Source organism: Neodiprion fabricii, chromosome 3 (assembly GCF_021155785.1).
Source record: "Neodiprion fabricii isolate iyNeoFabr1 chromosome 3, iyNeoFabr1.1, whole genome shotgun sequence".
Lineage (NCBI taxonomy): Eukaryota > Metazoa > Arthropoda > Insecta > Hymenoptera > Diprionidae > Neodiprion > Neodiprion fabricii.
The window spans coordinates 14,193,505-14,214,823 of NC_060241.1; the positions used below are offsets into that span (position 1 = coordinate 14,193,505).

The 21,319-nt window shown below is 45.6% G+C and overlaps 1 protein-coding gene across 1 annotated transcript; it reads right to left on the reverse strand.

Annotated features, from left to right (window-relative positions):
- Positions 1-261: 261 nt before the first annotated feature.
- Positions 262-17,695, reverse strand: LOC124178258. Its single transcript, XM_046561494.1, has 3 exons — positions 17,691-17,695; positions 10,459-10,460; positions 262-4,476 (listed from the first exon to the last, which is right to left on the reverse strand). Exon 3 carries the CDS (start codon positions 4,447-4,449, stop codon positions 262-264), a length of 4,188 nt encoding a protein of 1,395 aa, XP_046417450.1. The 5' UTR covers positions 4,450-4,476; positions 10,459-10,460; positions 17,691-17,695.
- Positions 17,696-21,319: the final 3,624 nt, after the last annotated feature.

Consider the following 21,319-nt stretch of genomic DNA (forward strand, 5'->3'; position numbering starts at 1 on the left):
AATTGATTTAAAGCGAATTTACACACAGTAATTTTGGTTAACAGAAGCCAAGCAATTAGAAAAATTAGCTGCGAGAAGAACACGAGGTGATCTTGAGGTAGCCGAAAGAAGAATAATGGCGGAAACCGTTAGAAAACGAGTCTTCTTCCCCGTGAGGAAGACTAAGCATGTCCCATAGCTAAGAGCCAATCAGAAAATTCATAGCGAATGACGTCAGAGAATAGCGAAATGCGCAAGTGTCAGTGAATTTGAACTAGAGATTCATTGATTGGCTATCGATTGTCGGGTGATCTGTGCTCTGCTTAGTGCTGCCTTCTTGCTGCGGGTAAGCCGAACTTCGCTTCGCCCGGGCAGTTTGGGTGTTGACTGAACATTCTCCCCCGGGTTGACGGCTGAGACGTCAAGATCTTCAATGGGCAGAACACATAGTTTCGCAATTGGTCGGATCAATTCCGTGGTAGCTGTCTTCAGTGTCACTACGCGGGTATGTCCGTCCTTCCCTGGGTGGATAGCGATTACCCTAGCGAGTGGCCATTTGGTAGGTGGGAACCGCTCGTCTGTGAGGAGCACCAGAGAGCCAACTTTGATGTCGTTGGACGCCCGATGCCATTTGGAGATGCCCTGATGACGTTGAAGCACCTCGTTGCTCCAACGTCTCCAAAACTGTTGCAACAGTTGCTGTAGCAACTTGTACCCAGTTAGCGTCGATTCCGTTGTTGAAGGTAGCGAAGGTTCCGGAACAGCGGTGAGTGGTTCTCCAATGAGGAAGTGACCTGGAGTTAGAGGCTCCAGGTCGGCAGGATCTTCCGAGAGTGGGGCGAGAGGCCGAGAATTTACCACGGCTTCGATCTGTGTCAAAACCGTAGTGAGCTGCTCGTAAGTCATCAGATGCTCTCCGATAGTTCTTGTGAGATGGAATTTGATAGACTTGACGGCAGCTTCCCATTTACCTCCAAAGTGCGGAGCTCCAGGCGGATTGAACTTCCAGGTTGTGCCATCTGTAGCCAGTAAATGTGAAAGTTCTCCCAGTGATCTTGATCCTGATGCGAATTCAGCCCTTAGAGTTGCATCTGCACCCACAAAGTTTGTACCACAGTCCGAATATATGGTGTGGCAGACGCCCCGGCGACTTGCGAACCTCCGATACGCTGCGATGAATGCGCTTGTAGAGTAGTCCGTGACGAGTTCCAGATGTATAGCGGAGGTCGTGAAACACACGAAAACTGCAATCCACCCCTTGTAAGTTTTCGCTCCACGACCCTGAAAGGTTTTCAGAGTGACTGGCCCAGCGTAGTCTAATCCTGTATGTAGAAACGCTCGTGCGGGAGTCACTCTAGAGGGGGGCAGTTGTCCCATCAATTGCTGTGCTCGAACACCTCGGTGTCTAGCACAGACTACGCAGCGTAAGATGTGAGATCTGACTGGTACGCGGCCACCAATAATCCAGTAGGATTGGCGTAACGCAGCCAGAGTCAATTGCGTTCCCCCGTGAAAGTTCCGTTTGTGTGCATGATCGATGAGGAGTGACGTCAGCAGTGAGTATCTAGGCAGAATCGCTGGATTTTTCTGCTGACTGTCCAATAGCGAATTTTTCAAGCGGCCACCGACTCTCAAAATTCCGTGATAGTCGACAAAGGGGGTCAGCTTGGCGAGTGGGTGATTTTTTGGTAGGAATCCCCCGTCAGAAAGCAGCTTGAGTTCCGATGAGAAGTACTGGCCTTGTGTATATTTGACCAGTAGCCATTTTGCGGGTTCCAGGTCTCCAGCAGATAGCGGGGTGGCTAATGAGGACTGTGGCACCTTTTTCATTCGGCTGATGGCACGTAGACAGATTCCAAGCGTTCGAACCAGCGAAACCCAGCGAGAAAAGCGTTCTAAGAGAATTTGCAGAGGATGTGAATCTGTTTTAGCGAATGTCATGAAGGTTAGACCTGGTCTCTCTTCCTGATGAGTTGCGGTCGTAGCAGGTGGTTCAATAGTTGGCCAGTTTTCTTGGGACAAACTGAGCCATTTTGGACCCGACCACCAAAGCGGGTGTTTCAGCAGTTTGCCAACTGACAGTCCTCGCGAAGCACAGTCAGCTGGATTACTTTTCCCAGCGATAAAGGTCCAGCGGCTTCCAGGAAGAGTGTCTTGTATTTTCGCAACCCTGTTGCGTACGTAAGTTTTCCAGCGAGAGGGTTGACTTTGTATCCAAGCGAGGGTTACTGCAGAGTCAGTCCACAAATAGATTGGTATTTGCTCCAAGTTAAGTGTTTTTCGCACGTAGAGAGTAAGTCTGGTGAGAAGTACGGCAGCGTTCAACTCCAACCGTGGAATTGTGAGTGGTTTCAGAGGGGCTACTTGAGTTTTGGAGCATAAAAGTGCAACTGACGAATTCCCCTGAAGATCCGTCACCTTCAGGTAGACCACCGCAGCCATAGCGAGTTGGGATGCGTCTGAGAACCCGTGGAGCTCTGCAGACACATTCTCCTTGAGATTAATCCATCTGTTTACCCGGAGGTTAGCAAGGTTGGTGAGGTCCGCTCGAAATACCGTCCACTTGTGGAGTTGTGTCGGAGCCAATTGATCATCCCAGCCCAGTTTTTCAAGCCAGAGTTCTTGCATGATCACCTTGGCTTTGATGATGATCGGAGCGAGGAAACCGAGAGGATCATACAGACGAGCAATTTCAGACAAGATTGCCCGTTTTGTTGCTGGAGGATCTTCAGCCAAGTGATAGTTGAACTGGAATACATCGTGGTGAGGATTCCAGCCAACTCCGAGGACCTTCACCGTAGTATCTCCGATTTCCCGTAGCGAGTTCACTGGTTGATCGTTTGGTGACATTGTAGCGAGTAACCGAGCGCTGTTACTTGACCATTTTGTTAATGGGAAGCATCCAGCTGCACAGAGTTCCCTGGTTTGTTTAGCGATTGCAATCGCTTCCGTCTCTGTGTCAGCTCCCCCGTAGATGTCATCTACGTAACGGGTTTCAGTCATTGGAGCTACTGCCAGCGGGTATTTGGATCCTTCGTCCTCTACTAGTTGCAGTAGAGTCCTTACAGCAAGATAAGGAGCACAAGTTGTGCCGTATGTGACCGTAGTGAGGGTGTACGCTTGCTGAGAATTGTCCTTGGTCTTCCAGAGGATGGACTGTAACGGCCAGTCCTTCGGATCTATGTCAATTTGCCGAAACATCTTTGTGATGTCGGATCCGAAAAGTATTGGAAACCGACGAATGCGGAGTAGTACATCGCAGATGTCTACTTGTATTTTTGGCCCAACGTGTAAGATCCCATTCAGCGAAACTCCTGATGAGGTGTTGCATGATCCATTGAACACTACTCTGAGCTTTGTAGTAGTGCTCTGTTCCTTGAGGACACCGTGATGAGGTAGGAAGCAATGTTGTTCCGGTAGATCTGCCATAGAAATGTGTTTCATGTGACCCATGTTCTCGTACTCAGACATGAAGTTGTGGTAGAGGTCACTGTAAGTAATGTCCGTGCTCATCCGTTTCAAAACCCGACGCAGTGAAAATTGTGCGGATCTCAGTGAATTCCCAAGTGCTTCTACCTTGTCCTTGAGTGGCAAGTGCACCACGTAACGCCCATTTGGGTGACGATAATGTGTGGATCTAAAGTGAGCTTCACATTCGTCCTCCTGCTCACTATAGCGAATGTGCTGCTCATCATGCGGTTCTTCCTGGTCCCAGAATCTGGAGATCAGATCCGGTAGTTGTTCGTCGGCTGACACGTGCAGAGAATTGGCCGAATATTTCGTAGCAGTTGGATTGACTGAGCCGTAGACAATCCAGCCCAAGAGGGTTGACTGAGCAATTGGCGAATCAACAGGCCCTTTGCGAATCTTCTCATTCATGATGAAAGCTGCAGGTGCTGCTCCCAAAATGATGTCAATTGGTCTGGACTGCAGAAATTGCGGGTCAGCCAATTGCAGTCCCAGTAGATGCGACCATTTCTTGTCGATAAGGGTGTATGACGGCAAGTCTACCGCCAACACAGAGAGAATGTGGGCCTGTATCTTTAGCGAATTCTTCCCATATAGCGAATGTAGCTCAACAGTGCATGAGCCCAATGTGCGGCCAGCAGATGTGTTGCCGATGGCCCGTAGGCCCACGTTTGCGGATTTCAGAGGAAGTCCCAGCTTCTTGTGTAGCGAATTCGTCATGAATGACAGCTCAGAACCTTGATCTATCAGAAGTCTGGCTGTCAGAGGAGCTCCCGTTGTCGAATATACCCTGCAAGTTGCTGTAGCAAGTAAGGCTATTGTTTCCAGAGAATTGAGCCCTGAGCTGCCCGAAGCAGCAGTCGGTTGAGGATTAGCCCGAGATTCTTCGTGGATGGCCGTGTGGTGCTTGTTGCCACAGTGGCGACATCTTGTAGTGGTGCGGCAGTCCTGTGAGCGGTGGCGTCCCAAACAATTCCAGCACAGTCGGTGATCTTGAACCATAGTACGGCGCTGTGCGACAGAGGCAACCTTAAATTGCTGACAGTACAAAATAAAGTGCTTTTGCCTACACAGTTGGCAGATGCCAGGTTCATCTGTAGCCTCTTTAGGTGTATAGTATACTTGAGCGGTGGAACCAGAGGGGGTACTTGCAGTCTTGCTGGAATGTGAGGGTGACCGTGTGTTTGGGGGCTTGCCAGAGGTTTTTAGCAGCTTGGAGGTTGAAGCCTTGTCCTCCTTGGGTGAGGTTGGTCTTGAGGTGACTCCGATGGCGCTGATCTCCCAAGCGCGTACCTTTCCGATGAGGAAGTCTTGTAATTTCTGGTACGCCGGCAGCTCATTCGAGATGCCCAGGGTACTCTCCCACTCCTCCCTAAGTTCTGGTACCAGACGTCTGAGGGTGACGAAAACCAGGATAGGGTCCCAGTCCGCAATGGAGACTCGCAAGGTTCCCATCGCATCGATAATTTTCTGTGTCTGTAATACAAGTGCGTTTAGCTGAGGTGCCGAGTGATTAGGCACTGGCTCTGTGGTGAGGAGTTCCTCCAAGTAGGTGTTGAGAAGCCGACGAGGGTTATCATAACGCGCGACGAGGAGATCCCAAGCAGCAGGGAATGCCTCGTCTGTGAGAGGCACGTTTGCGATGAGTGCCAGTGCATCGTCCTTGAGTTGTGTCTTGAGGTAGGACATGCGCTGTGCCCCAGTGAGTTGTTCGGCATCAATTATGAGGGTGGTGAATAAGTCCCTAAACCCACGCCATTTCGTATAATCCCCGTCGAATGTCGGTAGTTTTATGTGAGGCAATTTAGTAGAGGATGGCCCAGTCGCGAAAAATTGTGTAGCATCTGCATGCCTAGGTGTCGCCTCTGCCTTCAGGGAGTTCACCTTGGCCTCTAAGCGGGTCTGCAGGCTCCCGTACAGCGTTGCACCACGTTGATAGACCTGAGCGGTGTGGTACTCATGTTCGAGCACTTCTTCGTGCTCCTCGTAAATGCGTTCGTGCAAGGCCTCAATACGGTCGACGGTTCTATTGACTAAAGCCAACTGGGCCATGGCTTGCTCGAGAGACATCGCCTGAAGTGCCTCAGGCGTGAGTCTTTGATCAATGTTGGCCAGAGAATCAACCCGGTCCTGCTGCAGCGCAGCCTTGTTGTTGAGAGACATGATGCGAATAACAGTGCTGGTGACCCGGAACTAAGTTTTCGGTCAAATGATACGGAAAAGTTCTATGTACCGGTGTACACTGACCGCCAAAGGCGACACCCGATGTGTCCAGCGATGCCTTTGACACTTAGCTTTTCACCAGATTGGCACTGCACAGCGAATACACCAAATGCTGAACACGAATTGTTAACGTGAGAAATAACCCAGAGAATAAGCCAAGCACAATTCTATTGTGACCAAACCAGCACCGATCCGGCTCGAAGGACCAAATGTTAAAGCGAGTAACAATAGAGGAATTCGGGATCTGGTCTGATACAGTTTGTCACAATAAAAAGAGAAAATAAAAAACTGCGCGCACTGAATTTGGCAAAAAACAAAAAATTATAATGATATTTATTGTACACTATATACAGTTAGCGAATTACCCGAATAAATACAATGCCAAGAGTAACACGTGGCAGCGAATGCACCCAAACACAATTAGTTAAATAATTGATTTAAAGCGAATTTACACACAGTAATTTTGGTTAACAGAAGCCAAGCAATTAGAAAAATTAGCTGCGAGAAGAACACGAGGTGATCTTGAGGTAGCCGAAAGAAGAATAATGGCGGAAACCGTTGGAAAACGAGTCTTCTTCCCCGTGAGGAAGACTAAGCATGTCCCATAGCTAAGAGCCAATCAGAAAATTCATAGCGAATGACGTCAGAGAATAGCGAAATGCGCAAGTGTCAGTGAATTTGAACTAGAGATTCATTGATTGGCTATCGATTGTCGGGTGATCTGTGCTCTGCTTAGTGCTGCCTTCTTGCTGCGGGTAAGCCGAACTTCGCTTCGCCCGGGCAGTTTGGGTGTTGACTGAACACATACGTTTATTCAAAACAGAGAATTACGTTATAATTGATAACAACAATGGTAAATGCGGGCGTCAACGTTATATTAAATTTATGTTCTAGCAAGATTAGGCGTGCGTTACGCCGGGAAGCAGTATTGAGACTGCTCACACGGCCTCTCGCCGGGCTCGACGACAGTGCATATAAAGTACATATAAAGTGCATATAATCGCGTAATTTGAGCACTGCTGCCGATAAGGAATCCAAGCGCGCAAGGCGGGCTACGCCGCACGACGAATTTCGTACTCATTCAATAGAACCCCGGCATGTTCCGACGAGAGGATATAAAACTGTTACATTTTATCGCAAATGGTCCAGCTCTATCACATCTCCCGACGAAGACAAAGGAGCGTCTCTGCGGCTTCTGATTTCTCGTAGGACTCTTTCGTTACGTTTAGCCTGTTCCTCAATCTTTCTTTTTAATTTCCTTCGTTCTAATACTACCAAAGCAAAGGGATTTCTTTGGCAACAATATCCGGTGAACGCTGAAATATAGGTGGGTACATTAAATTTCCACAGCAAGAGTAGAATAAACAAGACGGATATCGTTCCAGAAATGGCAGCTATTCATGGGATCCCTATACTTTTGTAGTTAGCCCATGTATTGTTGACCCGAAGGGTCGCTGTGTTATTCGCGAGGACACTCTCAAGGGCTAAAATGGCTTGTCCTTGATCCTTAAGGGTATCAAAGTTAATCACGTGATGCAATACAATTTCCCGGCCTGTTACAAATTCGTTCAGCGGGGAAATGGTATCTGCATGTATTTCTGTTAAGGGCATTGCCTAGCTAGAAAGCGCGGGCTACTTCGCTTCCCGCATTAACCGTGGCGAAAGAGAGAGTGAGAAACAAATGAGACGGAGCAGCCGAGCTGTCGCCGGAGTGGGGCGGGTGACGCGGTTAGCCTCCACCACCCCTCACGGGCAGTTCGGTTTCAAACACTTTTAAACAACCCAGTGTGCCGCGATCGGCACGACGCAGCACCTGATGAATAATAGGAAAAAAAAAGAGACTTCTTTCAGATTCCACTTGAAAAATTTACTAGTAATACAGAATTTAATAAGGAACCCGAAACTATTTTTTTATAATTTAAAAACTTGTCACTAATGAGGTAAAAATCGTCAAACATTTGAATTGTTTATAAAAATTGGGGTTTTCGATAATGTTTAACATTACATTTTTTTTATGAAAGCTTAATCGTTCACCTTCCGAATGCACTGTAAACGATGTCTTCACGTCGATTAGAACCGGATATATGCGCGCTCTTTTTGCATCAAAATTGAATGATTGTCTTGTAACTTTCGAAAACAAACATAATTCGGACGAACACCAAAATGCGTATCGATTCTTTTTACCTTTATTTCATGTGAAAAAAAGTATGAATAGATTGAAAAAATACGAGGTCACTTTTTGATCGACGTGGCGTAGAATTCCCCATACGTATGTTGATGTAGATATACATTCCTGATATTTCAACGAAAATTATATTCACCGACGTCCGTATTTCTACGCAATGCGATCACGTGACTGGTAATAGTCTGATAGCCGGTATTCATAGTCAGGTTCGATTTGCAGGACTGTCTTGAGCCAGCTCAAAGCATAGCTTAATCGGCTGAGAGCTGTTCCTAATACAGTCTCGAAAATGATACGTAATTATTTATGAATACCGGCCAGACGTCGTCACAGGTCCTTCCAAATTGAAAATTGCAACGAATAGCTGTTAGCAAATGTATGATATAACAACGAAATTATCATCAATCTCCTAGGTCTCACCACGTGGAGATTGCTATCAAACAGAGACCCACCCAACCCGTCCCTACCTCCCAACCATGATCGGGTTTGCACCAAAAAAATACAAAATGATAAAAAATAATATAAAATGATAAAAGTGAAATCAAACTCGTTTAAACTTAAAACACATAATCACGAAATCTGTATGAAAAGGATCTCATAGAAATTAAATTGAAACAGTATAAGTGAAACATGACAGTAATCTTGATAGAGAAAATTGATATCATAACAAGGCATCGAGCATTGTATACATTATATGGCTAAATAAATTCTATAGAAAGCGCAAACTATGGAAGGTAGTGCGTCATTGTTGCAAAAATTAATTATTAGTTATCATCTATTTAAAGTAAAATGTACGCTTGCTTTTTTGTAGAGCATTTAATTTCCTACAAAAATCTGTCTTTAGATTTGTTTTACGACGCTTCGTTAGCTAGTTATAAAAACTAGAAGAAGCAAACAACATTTAGCCTATGTTATTCTTATGGAAAATCTAAAAGTGCTATGCGCCACCTCTTAATATTAATATTAAAATCTTAAATTTTAATTAGTGTCTTTGTATACCTGAATAAAACTTTTGAACCTGTCTGACTCACCGTTACACGCAGTTCGGTCAGACTGCAGAAAGTATTCCTGAAATGAATAATCAGATATATAATTATAACGATATGACTAGCAAATTTTTAGCATAATAATACAAGTCGAGCTATATAGACGTTGTAATGGCAATATAAACATGGGCCCGCCAACTACCATGTACTCCAATTTTTTTTTTTTTAATCACATTTGTTTTTTTCTTTTTTGCATTTTCAATTGTGATTTCAATTTTTTTTTTTTTGTCATCATTAGTTATAGTATATCAAAATCATCATGAGTTTCTAAATAAATTATACTTCGCAGTAGTATGTGATTTGATGACAGTTTTGCAGGTGGCTGATTTGTAAGTAATGTGTGCATGTATGATTACCCCAGAATGACGTCAAATTTATTTATAAAAACAAAACGCGCGTATTTTAGTGGCCTAATACGTACGCGCCGTATTTACTTTGTATGGAAAATTCTGCCAGGTACATTGTAATTTCACCTTGGATACTTAGGTAGTCACAATAAGTGATAAGAATATTCCTTATGATCGACAAAGTGTAAACACTCATGCAAATTGCCGAATATTGATTTCGATCATTTAACCTGAACACGTAACAAATTGATGACATATTTTAGCGACTAATGCAAACCAGGCTAGTACCATACGTCACAATGCATTCTAGTTAATATTTTCGTATGTATAACAGACTTGAGAATGAATTTATACTGCTATTATGAACAGCAATATCGGCTCTTGAAACTACCTTCTTACAATTAGATTAAAGCCCTGCGATTGTTCGTACTCAAGTGTTTGAATCTCGAAGTCAGAGAGAATGCGACATCAATCATATAAATAATTCGATTTACCTAATTTTTTCCTGGAATTCAGCCAAAATCTTTATCCCGAGTCGTTTCTTATTCTTCAAAGACAGGTTCCTTCTCTTCTTAGCTATCGCGGGAATAAATACTGGCTCGAAAGAATAAAAAACACGGTAGAAAAACACAAGCAAAAATAAAAGCGCGGAACACTATTCACGTGCCGAGTGGCTATGATTCGAACGAGGGGAATTGTAGTGGGGGGGTTTGAGTCTACTCTTCTTGCCTGTAATTCGCATGGTCGCCGGCCAACGCGGTCATGGCGCTTGCAGCCACCCGCCTTTGGCACGAAAAATTTGCTGTTTTATGCTTCGTGATTTTCTTTCTCATTTCCTCATTTTTAAAGATAATTAGGTTCTTAGGGAGTCATTTTGAAGATAAAGAATAGATCTGTGTCGCCTCTTTCGCCGAATTTGAAAAAAAAATTCACTGTCTGCTGTGTCTCACTTCAAAGATAACGTAGTTTCAAGCACGTTTTTCGCAAATCTGAAAGTGAAATCAAAAATTCGGCAAAAGAGGCGACACAGATCTATTCTTTGTCGTCAAAATGACCCCCTAAGAACCTAATTATCTTTAAAGATGAGGAAATGAGAAGGAAAATCGTGAGTCTCTGTTTGCGCGCGCTCGTCGAAGCATAAGCAACGCCCTTAATTGAGAAGTCATATGTTCTACGATTGATTTGACTCGCGTTTTCAAAGTTTGAAGTTCACAGCTCTGATTCGTGGTTATCAGGAATGGCTTGGTGATTTGAATAATAAAAGTCTGCATTGAAGCGCATGTTACGGTTACCTTAATTGGCTTCGAAGGTAAGATTATTTGTGATCCCTGCGTTCTTATGTAAGCAATATCTGTGATGAGAAAACGACTCAGGTTGCATCCTCGTGGTATGGGATCAGTTATTTTCTCACAAAGTTCAATAGTATCGTTGCGATGTCCCACATGACGGTAATCAGCAATAAAATAATCGGTTATCTGTTTCAGTTGAGAAAATGTGACTTCTCTTATAAAATTCTTACGTACTAATTTCAAAGTATATGTTGGGTTAAGCGTTACATAAGTGTGATTTATTCTTGCGGGTACCGGGGTATTCTGAATTATTACCCAAGGTTCCTTTTCTGAGTAAGGCACTGTGAGTATATAGATAAGTTTGCCTTTTTCTGTGGTGTATAGTTAAATCACTTATTTTAATAAGCTTCTCGTAATTTTCCTCCTTAATAGGTATTAGTGTCTTTTTGTCATTGGCGTCGAAAGCTCGAAGAGCTGTCACAAGCTTCTTTGCAGTAAAAAAAGGGTGTTATCGATGATACCATGCCTCTCTAATTGCATGGCAGTCATTACCAGATCGATTAGTCGTTGCAATTCCTTAATTTCGAATAAACTTAGAGTTATAGCTTCCATGTATTCCTGATAAGCAAGCGTTTCGTTACCTTTTATTTTTAATGATTCTAATTGTTCCCATACAGTTTCCAAAGAGCGTTTAAGTTTGAGCTGATTTGTATTCAAGATGTTAATTTGGACTTTGATTGACTTTGTTACAACAAGGTTTAGAGTGTCCGTTACGTTTTTTAGTAAGGCTAGATTCCCATTAATTATTTCCAAATCATCCGCGTTAGCAGTTCCATAGATTGATTTTTGGATTGTTCTTAAAAAGTCAAACATTCCTCTTTTCCGTCTGATGTTTGGCGAGAGATGAGATTTCCTTGGGGGATACATTTCATTTGCCAGGCCCGTCAGAAGGATATGTTTTCCAAATACTGCCTCAACTTCGCGTGAGGCTTCGTAAGTAACATCGCTCGACGCGAGCGCTTTTTGAGTACTTGTTTTGGTTCCGTGGGATTGAGATTCCCTTAATTTAGAGGGGCGGCGCGTCATTTGAGGAATAGGCACACCCAGGTCTAAAATGACTTCCAAAATATTCTTGTGTGACGAGGCACGGGCAAATCCTAAATCTAAAGCGTCCAGGGCGGATTGGGCGAGGAATCGCTGACCAGGATTCCAATGGTCCAGACAGGTATCCCGTATCGTCTGGAGGCCTCTGAGTTTGTTGTGGATGTCGAGTAATGGTTTGGTGAACCCACTTGCGTCAATGGATTGGAATATCTTCCATCTTTCCTGGTACATGTATAATTTGCCCACTTCCTCCTGAAGTAAAGTCCCTTTGATAACTAAGACATCGAAGTAGGCTAGGGATAGACTGCTACACCTATAACAAAAGAAACTAAGACTCTATTCCGTGGAGATCCATCCGTTACCCTAAACCCGTTTTGATCTAATTCTAGGGATTGGATCGTTTTCCCTTGGTCCGGTGTCGTATTCGTAGTACGGTTTGGTATTATTCAGATGGGTCTTCCAATAAGATGATGTAGAATCATCCGTGGTTTTCTTGTAAGTGATATTTCCTTTTTGTTCGTTGATCTCGACGACGACGAATGGTCCATTCCAAATCCTTTCCAAGGCGTTCTGTCGTGTATGGTTCTTGATCATTACTTTATCTCCCACTTGATATAAAGGAGTTTTTCGTCGTGTTCCTTGGTCCACTTGTTTTTGGTTTTTCTCTCTGGATTTGGTAAGCCAGACCAGAGCTTTCTCGGACCGTTCCTCCCATTTTCGTATTCACAACATTTTCTTATTATTCACGGTTTTCAATTGGTTTTCGCGGAAACCGTCAGGATTGTTGTCTTCCTGACAGAACATGAGGTTGTGAGGCGTTTCACCTGTTGATTGATGAACGGAAGTGTTAAAGGCACGTGCCATTTCTGTTGAAACCTTGTCTGAGGTGTGTAGTCTCTCTTTGCAGGCAGTTCGAATATAGTTTTTCAAGACACTATGCATCCGTTCTATAGAGCCGTTCGACTGTGGGGGATGCAGTCGTGGTGATATGTTCGATATTACAGTGTTCGAGAAAGGAATCGGTCAGCTCGTTACAAAATTCCTGTCCCGTGTCCGTCAGGATTACTTTGGGGTACCCGAAGTTACCTATCCAGTACTCTGATAGAGCTTTGATAACTTCTGTCGCGGTTTTGTTCGTAAGTGGGGCACATTTAATGAATTCAGTTATTGAATCCTGCATCGTGAGGATATATCGGTGTTTATTCCAAGATTCGACCAGAGGTCCGACGATATCTATTGAAATTTGATCATTAGGTTTTTCAGCAAAGGTTTCGAAAAGAATAGCGGGTGATTTCATTTGTATCCTTTCTTTTTTATACATCTGACACGTAGGGCATGCCTGGATAAAGGAATTGATATCATTCTCTATATGTGACCATACGGCTATTTCTTTTACTCGGTCAATTGTTTTTGCTAGGCCGAAGTGTCCATTGATATCATTGTGAGCACTGGCCATGATTTCTCTCTGTTGCTTTTTGTTAGGCACATCCTTTCCTGTCAAGCAAAATGATATGTCTGCACCTGAGTCCTGACGTATCCTCTTGAGATCTTCGATGATGGAATTGGTTTCTTCTTTGGTGATCTTCTTAGGGTCAATCCAGAAGTATATCTTTTCGTACCTTTTTGGATAAATGTAGTTTCTGAGTTTCTCACGTCGAACAGTCTGATTCTTTGGTATAGTCAGGGTGTTGTCAGAGGCATCCTTTTCTTCAAAGGTAATCTTTACCCATTTTCCGTCCTCTACTCTTCGATTTCGGTTGTGAACGAGTTTGATGTGAGATTTCGTTCTGCCTGTTGTGAGTGATAATCTCTCGATGTCAATGTGGGGTGCGGCAATATGGTGGACCCATTCGGGATTCCTATCAATTGGCGTGATTCCGTATAGTCCCTTTTCCAATTCGGTGAGTTTTCCGAAAATCTCTTCCTTTGTGCAAAAGCCTCCAGATAACTTATCCGCTACTACGTTACTTTTTTCCGAAACATGTTCTATCAGGAATGAGTATTCCTCCAATCTTAGTCTCCAACGCAACAGGCGTTGACTGGGTTCTACGCAATTTTTCAGCCATACGAGTGCACGATGATCGGTGCGGATGATGAAGGGTTTATCTGGTGTATTGAGCAAATGTACTCTTAGTCTCTTGACGGCCTATACAACAGCAAGCATCTCCTTCTCTGTCGTGCTGTAATTCTTTTCCGCATCATTCAGGGTTCAAGATAAGAAATATATGGGGTGGCCGTCTTGAGATAGTACGGCTCCAATTCCATCGTTTGACGCGTCAGTGGTAACGAAGTATTGTTTAGCTAGGTCTGATCTTACAAGTATCGGTGGCGTGACCAACTTTTCTTTCAGGGTTTCGAAGGCTTTTTGACAGGCAGCTGACCAATCCCATGGGGTGTCCTTTCTTGTTAACCTTGTTAATGGTTTCGCTAACATTGAATAGTTTTGTATAAACTTTCGGTAATACCCCGTCAAACCAAGGAAGAATCGAATCGTCTTAACGTTGACTGGAACGGGTAATTGTTGCATCTCTCTGGTCTTCTCCGTATCTGGTTTGCTTCCTTCGTCAGTGATGACATATCCGAGGTATCTCACTTCAGTTTTCATGAAGGCGCACTTCTCCGGCTGGAGTTTCAGGTTACATTGTCTTAAACGCTGAAATACGGTTCTTACATTTTGATAGTGTTCTTCCTCCGTTTCACCAAAAATTATTACGTCATCAACGTAGACGCAACAGATTTTCTGATTCAATCTCTCAGCGCATCGTTCATCATGCGTTGAAAGGTCGCAGGAGCGTTCTGTAATCCGAAAGGCATTCGTCGGTATTCGAAATGCCCGTCAGGTGTTGAGAAGGTAGTATATTTCTTGGAGTCAGCAACCATGTTGATCTGGTGGAAACCTGCGGTCATGTCGACAGTAGTACAGAACTTGGCCCTTCCCATGTGATCGAGTAAATCCTCGATTATTGGTATCGGATAAGAATCCTGAACGGTAAGTTCATTAATCTTCCTGAAATCGATCACAATTCTATACTTGGGCTTTCCGTCGGGGCCCGGTTTTTTGGGTACAACCCAAACTGGCGAGTTGTACGGCGATTCGGATTCCGTTATTATTCCTTGTTCCAACATTTTCTTTACTCCCTCTCTCACAACCTGCTGGTGCACCTGTGGAGCACGGAAACTTTTCACATTTACAATGCGTTGAGGATCTGACAACTCGATGCGATGTTCAGTCATTGAAGTTCCATTGACCATGTCTTCCTCCTGTAAGGGAAAGATATCGCTGAAATTCTGGTGTATACTCCAAATTTCTTTCTGGTACTTCTCCGCTATGTGTTTCAAGTCGACAGTATGTTGATGCGCCTGCTTTCTTTCATCACGTGGTTGTTGCCATACACCCGGGGTTGACATACTCTTCACTCGGTGGACTTGGACGTTCTCCAGTCCGAGCTCGATATCTTCCTCTTCACCAGTGGTGATGATTCCATAAGCAGTACCATGATTGTTCGTGTTTACAATCTGCACCAGGATATTTTCCATAGGCATTCCGTCTTTATAGACCATGCGTAACTGTTCAGGATTCTTTTCAGCGTTCGGAGTTCACTCGAGATGGCGGCACTACTGGCCGTCGCCTCGCTCGGACTTCGAACCCGACGAACAACCACCCCCCCCCCCCCCCCTTTTTTTTGACTTTTAGACATGAGGCTCCGCCGTCATCTTCTTCGACCGGTATTCTTTTAAAAGACACGATACGTTCAACTCATGCTCTTCAGTTTTCCAACAGTTTTTCACTAAAATATCCCTGGCTTACTTCGTCAAATTAAATCAACGAACTCTCGCGATTTACGCCCGCGATTCGTTCCGCGATATTATTTCGTTTTTCGGTCTCTTTAGTTTATAAATATTCGTTGAGCTCTTCCAGACAAAAAAAAAACGCGTGTGCGCGAAAGGCTTCGCCATCGTTCGCGCGACCTCAGTTACCCAATTTTATATATTTAAAATTAATCCAAAACCAAGGGAGAATAAATCTCAATTATATTTCTTTGTTAATTTCTGTGTGCGAACTCTTCGATTTATTTCCGGCCTCTTCATCTTTTCCATCCTCAATTTTCCTCACGATCACTCTTCACCAGAATTCGCGGTCTCGTCCAAACATTACTGGTCCTTCGAGCCGGATCCGAGTGAACAGTGAGCGATTTTTAAGTGTTTGCTGAAGAAAAGGAAGGAAATTTCGTGTGTATTTCGGGTTTATTTCGTACAGTGTGCGAGAGAACCGGCGTTTCTTCGTCGCGAACACGCGTTCGTCACGCTGGCTCGAGCTATCGGTCTCCTCTTTGTGCGGCCATTCGTAAACAAGTCGCTCTTGACTCTCTCAGCTGTGTGTGTGGATAGGACACTTCGGACAATAGTGCGTGCTCTCTCGCTCTCGTTGCTGAGATCGATCTTCCTCGCGACTCTCGCGCTATATACACACGCGCTTGTGCTCGTCGGTATAGTGCTTCGACAAATATAACGGTTTTTCGCCTCACGTATTGGAGGCTCAGCTGTGTGTGTGGATAGGACACTTCGGACAATGGTGCGCGCTCTCTCGCTCTCGTTGCTGTGATCGACCACCCTCGCGACTTTCGCGTTATACACACACGCGCTCGTGCTCTACGGTACACTGCTGCGTCATACGCCTCGTATTCAGTGGAGGCTCAGTGCAAGTGAACTCGAACACTTCGAACGGTGATAAGCGCTCTCTCGCATTCGCGGCTGAGATCGCGCGCTCACGTGACTCGCGTTCGCGACAACCGCGTCCTTCGGGCGCTTCGGTTTTTTTTCCTTCGACCGTGCGGTTGTTCGATACTTCGGGTGATATTTTCGGGACAAATTGCGAGTGTATTACGTGACCTTGTGACATTTCTGGTTTTTCGGGCTACGGTTGGTTCGAGATTTTTTTTGGACAATTTTGCCTCTATTCGCGTTCTGATTCGCCGGTCCCTTCGACCTGAGTACTTTCAGTGACCTTCCGTGAATTTTCAAACACAGTATCTGCTCGAGTCTGAGCGTGGTTCGCGTCTGACAATTTCGTGCCGCAACTCGTTCGAGCTCTTCGGTCACTTCGCGTTCCTTCAAAGATCCGGATACTTCCGTGATGACGAGCAACATCGCCAAGAGGGAGCGTCGCATCGCCGGGCTCATCAGCACTCTTCAGTGCATTAAGACCCTCGCGGACAAGACCATTGCGTCAACCCCGCAGAATACCAATACAACGTTGGCAACAACACGCCTATCGTTGTTGGAAACCAACTGGGAAAGGTTTCAACGGGAGCACGCCATTCTTCTCGAAATGAACTGCGAGAACTTGGCGGGGACGGAATACTTCAAGGATTGCCTCGAAGCCCAATGCCAGCAGGCGTACCAGGATGCCAAGGTGGCTTTGCTCGCCCTCAAGGAGCACTATGAGCAGGTCGATTCCACGGGGGCTAACCTGGCTGATCTTTCGGCCGTTCCGGGATCTTCGCACATGCGAAGTGCACTTCCAAAGATCAAGATTCCAGACTTCGATGGAGAATTCCATTCGTGGAGGTCATTTCATGATCTCTTCGTCTCCCTTGTCGGCCAGAACCCGGATATCACTTCGGTCGAAAAGACTCATTATCTTCGGCTCTCCCTGAAAGGCGATGCCGCCCAGCTCATCGCCAATCTACCGGTCTCTTCATAATCGTTTATTGCTGCTTGGGATCTTCTGGTCGCTCGGGACGAAAACAAGCGCCTCTTGGTCACTTCCCAATTGGACCGCTTCTTCGGAATCCCAACCATCACACCAAAATCGTACAAGTCCCTCAACGCGCTCATCAACACTACGAGTGAGGTTCTAAACGCGTTGAGGTCTCTGGAAATGCCGGTGGACGAATGGGGCACAATACTGGTTCACTTCATCGTCTCTCGCCTTGACCATCACCTACGAGAACAGTGGGAGTTGAGATTGGGCTCTTCAACGGAACCGGCGACACTTCCGCAGCTACGAGAGTTTCTGACAACCCGAGCTCGAGCCCTCGAGAGTATCGACATCGGAAAAGCCTCTTCGCCACGGCCAAAATCCTCGGGCACTTCAAATATACCACAGAAACGGTCGTCTTCTTCGGTCAAGGCGTATACGTCGCAAACAACCAATCCGCAGGCCAACTAAGCGGACGGCAGAAGCCGGAATATCGACACAGCGGCAGCGGTCGCAGCGACAGCCCCTCTGAATCCAGCCGGCAACGCGACACAGTGTTGTCACTTCTGTCTCGGGTCTCACTTCATAACAAAGTGCGGCCTCTTCAAACAAAAGAGCCCCCGGGAGCGCCGCCTCGTCGCTGAACAACGGCGGCTCTGCTTCAACTGCCTCGGACCGCATTCGGCTACGAATTGCCGCGTCACGGGAAGATGCTTCGAATGCAACGGGAAACATCATACGATGATCCACCTCCCGTCTTCTACCCAACCGGCCGCTTCAACCTTACGGCAGTCAACTTCAAAGGATACTTCGAGCAACCGACCACCGACGTCGAAGCCAGTGGCCACTTCGTCGCCGAACGAGCCTCAGGCTTGACTCAGCGACAGTCACTTATGCGACGCGATTACTGGCTCGCTCGACATCCCGGCACGACTTCTGACTTCAGTCGCTTCTGACTCTTTCAACCCTTCCGCAACTTCAAGGGACCTTTCAACGTACGGGTTTTTAGGCCATCAGTCCCACTAGCAACGAGCCAAGCAGTTCTGACGTCACCTTCCGGCGACTCGCATCGAGTCCGATTACTGATTGATCCCGGTGCTGAACTTTCGTTTATTTCAGAACGCACGGTACAACTTCTCCGATTAAAACGGATGGCCGCTTCGATCAATATTCTCGGAATCGGGAGTCGGTCTGCGGGCCGTACGCGGGGAGCTGCCACCGTCACCCTGTCTTCAATCTATGATTCAACTTCAACCTTCAAAGTGACGGCGTTTGTTCTCAACGTTCTCACTCCAACGCTCCCCTCGTTCACGACTTCAATCCAATGGGAACATTTTCAAGGACTTCTTCTAGCCGATCCAGACTTCTTAAGACCAGGACTAATCGACGTCATCATCGGAGCTGACTCGTATGGTCTCTTGGTCGAGCCAGAAATTATCAAGGGTCGAGCCACTGAGCCTATCGCCCAACGGACACTTTTTGGATGGATCGTGCTCGGCCCGGTCAATGATTCTACTTCAAGTTCGGTTCGCGTTCAGCATACTTCAATCGACGACAAGATCGATTTATTGCTCACGAAGTTCTGGGAACAAGAGGAACTTCCTTCGGATTCGGCCCCTACACCCGAGCCGGAAGAGGCATCTTGCGAACAACACTTCAAGGACACGCATACGAGAGACAACAACGGTCGTTACGTGGTTCGGCTTCCCTTTAAGGCACCTCTGTCTTCTCTCAGAGATTCGTTTGTGTTGGGAAAGACGTCGCACGATTTATGCGTGTATGAGTGTGTGTGTGTATGAGATGGTAATTTTGGCAACGCCCAAATTACCATATACAATTCCGAACCACCGTTGATCCGTGTGGATTAGTCTGAACGCGAGGCTCACCGAGAGCGCACCTGCACACAAATCTTTCTTCAAATATAATAAACACATATATTACAACAGGTTATGGGCCCAGGAGTGCAAAATAAAGAATAAAACTAGTGGCCGTCGAAGTCGGTGTAAAAATAAGAATAAAAATAATGGCAGACACAGGGTCGACCAATATTGTCCACAAGCTCAATGAGAGCAATTACAAATTGTGGAAATTTCAAGTGGACGCCATATTGCGTGGAAAAGAGCTAAACAAATACGTCCATGAGACGATTGCAAGAACCGCGACTTCAGCAGAAGTCGATGAGTTCAACGAAAAAGATGGCAAAGCGATGGCCATCTCAATTGCAACATTGGAAAGCGACCAAGCAATGAATGTGTTAACATGCAATTCAGCAAAAGAAATTTATGAAAAACTGAGTGCTATTCATGAAAAGAGAAGTGAAGTGAGTGTGATGACTCTTTATGAAGAATATTTCGCCCTGAAAATGTCCGAGGACGAATCTGTAACGACATACGTCTCGAAGGTGATGAAACTTGCAGCTGAGATTGAGGATCAAGGGGAAAAGTTATCTGATAATATTAAAATGTCAAGAATAATCAGTAGCCTCACGCCAAAATTTCAAAATTTCAAGACGGTGTGGTACAACATACGAGAGGGTCGAGATCTCAATAGCCTATTAGCTCGCTTACGGCAAAAAGAGGATCTAATAAACAAGACCAAGGCCGTTGAAGACGGTGCCTTCGCAGCAAGTGGAAAACAAAAGCCGTGGTCGAGACAACAAGATTACAAACCAATCGCGCAAAGGAAAAGGGAATCACAGAATCATAAATGTGGACAGACGGGACACTGGCATCGAGAATGTTCAGAGAACGAAAATGTAAACAACGAGCACACAGACAAAAAAAATTCCAAGAGCTACACGGCTTTCCAAGCCTGTATTTTTCCCAAGAACGAGACAGCTTTCGTAGCAATGCCGAATGGAATCAAAAGTAGCCCGCTGAAAGACGTATGGATCGTTGACTCAGGAGCAACGCAGCACATGACGAGTAGAAAAGATTGGTTTAGTGAGCTCGACGAGACACCGACCGGGAGATATGTGCGTGTAGCGAGCGACGCCAAGCTACCGATACATGGCGTGGGCAATATTCATGCATCGATGTGGAACGGTTTTCAGTGGGACTCATGTGTGTTAGAGAAGGTACAATACGTGCCCGGTCTAGGACCGAACCTTTTCTCGACGGGAACGGTGACGTCTCGCGGATTTGTTGTTATCGAGAGAGAGCACGAGTGTGAAGTGCGATTCTCGGACGGAAAAATAGCAGTTGTCGGTATCAAAGACAGCATGAATCAATATCGTTTAGGCCTGCAAGTAGATCGATTATGCGAAGCATACAATGTGACCACTGAATTGTGCAGTAGGTGGCACCAGAGACTGGGACATTTGAGTTTTAAAATGATGCAGAACATGGTGAACAAAAACAGTGTAAATGGAGTATCATTCGTCGCGAAAAATAAGTTCTTCTGTGCGGACTGTGTTGTGGGAAAAATGCACCGCATGTCTCACCCATCTTGCGAAATCCGTGAATGCCGACCTGGAGAAAGACTCCACGCGGACGCTTGTGGTTCAATGCATGTGACCTCAGTGGGAGGGTTCAGATACATCCTGGTGGTAAAAGATGAGGCCACAAGTTTTCGATACGTGCATTTCCTAGTACAGAAGTCTGACGTCGTAAGTAAAATAAAAGAGCAAGTCAGTGCAGTCGAAACCGTTACTGGAAATCGGGTGAAATCGTTCAGGACGGATAACGGCTTGGAGTTTACGAATGAAGATATGTCGAAAGTACTGCGAGAGAGAGGGATTGTCCACAAAAGAACATCACCCTACACGCCTCAGCAAAACGGCCGCGTGAAACGTGAGAATAGGACCATCCAAGAGTCTGCCCGGACGATGTTGCTGACCAGCGGCCTACACATGAGCTTGTGGTCTGAGGCCGTTCGCACAGCGGTGTATATCCTGAATAGAACCTGTAACAGTTGAATTTAGCCGCCAGAGAGACTACGGAACTCGGTGATAGGTAGGTCCGTAGGGAGGGGGGCTTTCA

Bases quoted from the DNA above. Each gene is read 5' to 3' on its own strand.
- LOC124178258 (XM_046561494.1), bottom strand. From the start codon at position 4,449: ATGGTTCAAGATCACCGACTGTGCTGGAATTGTTTGGGACGCCACCGC.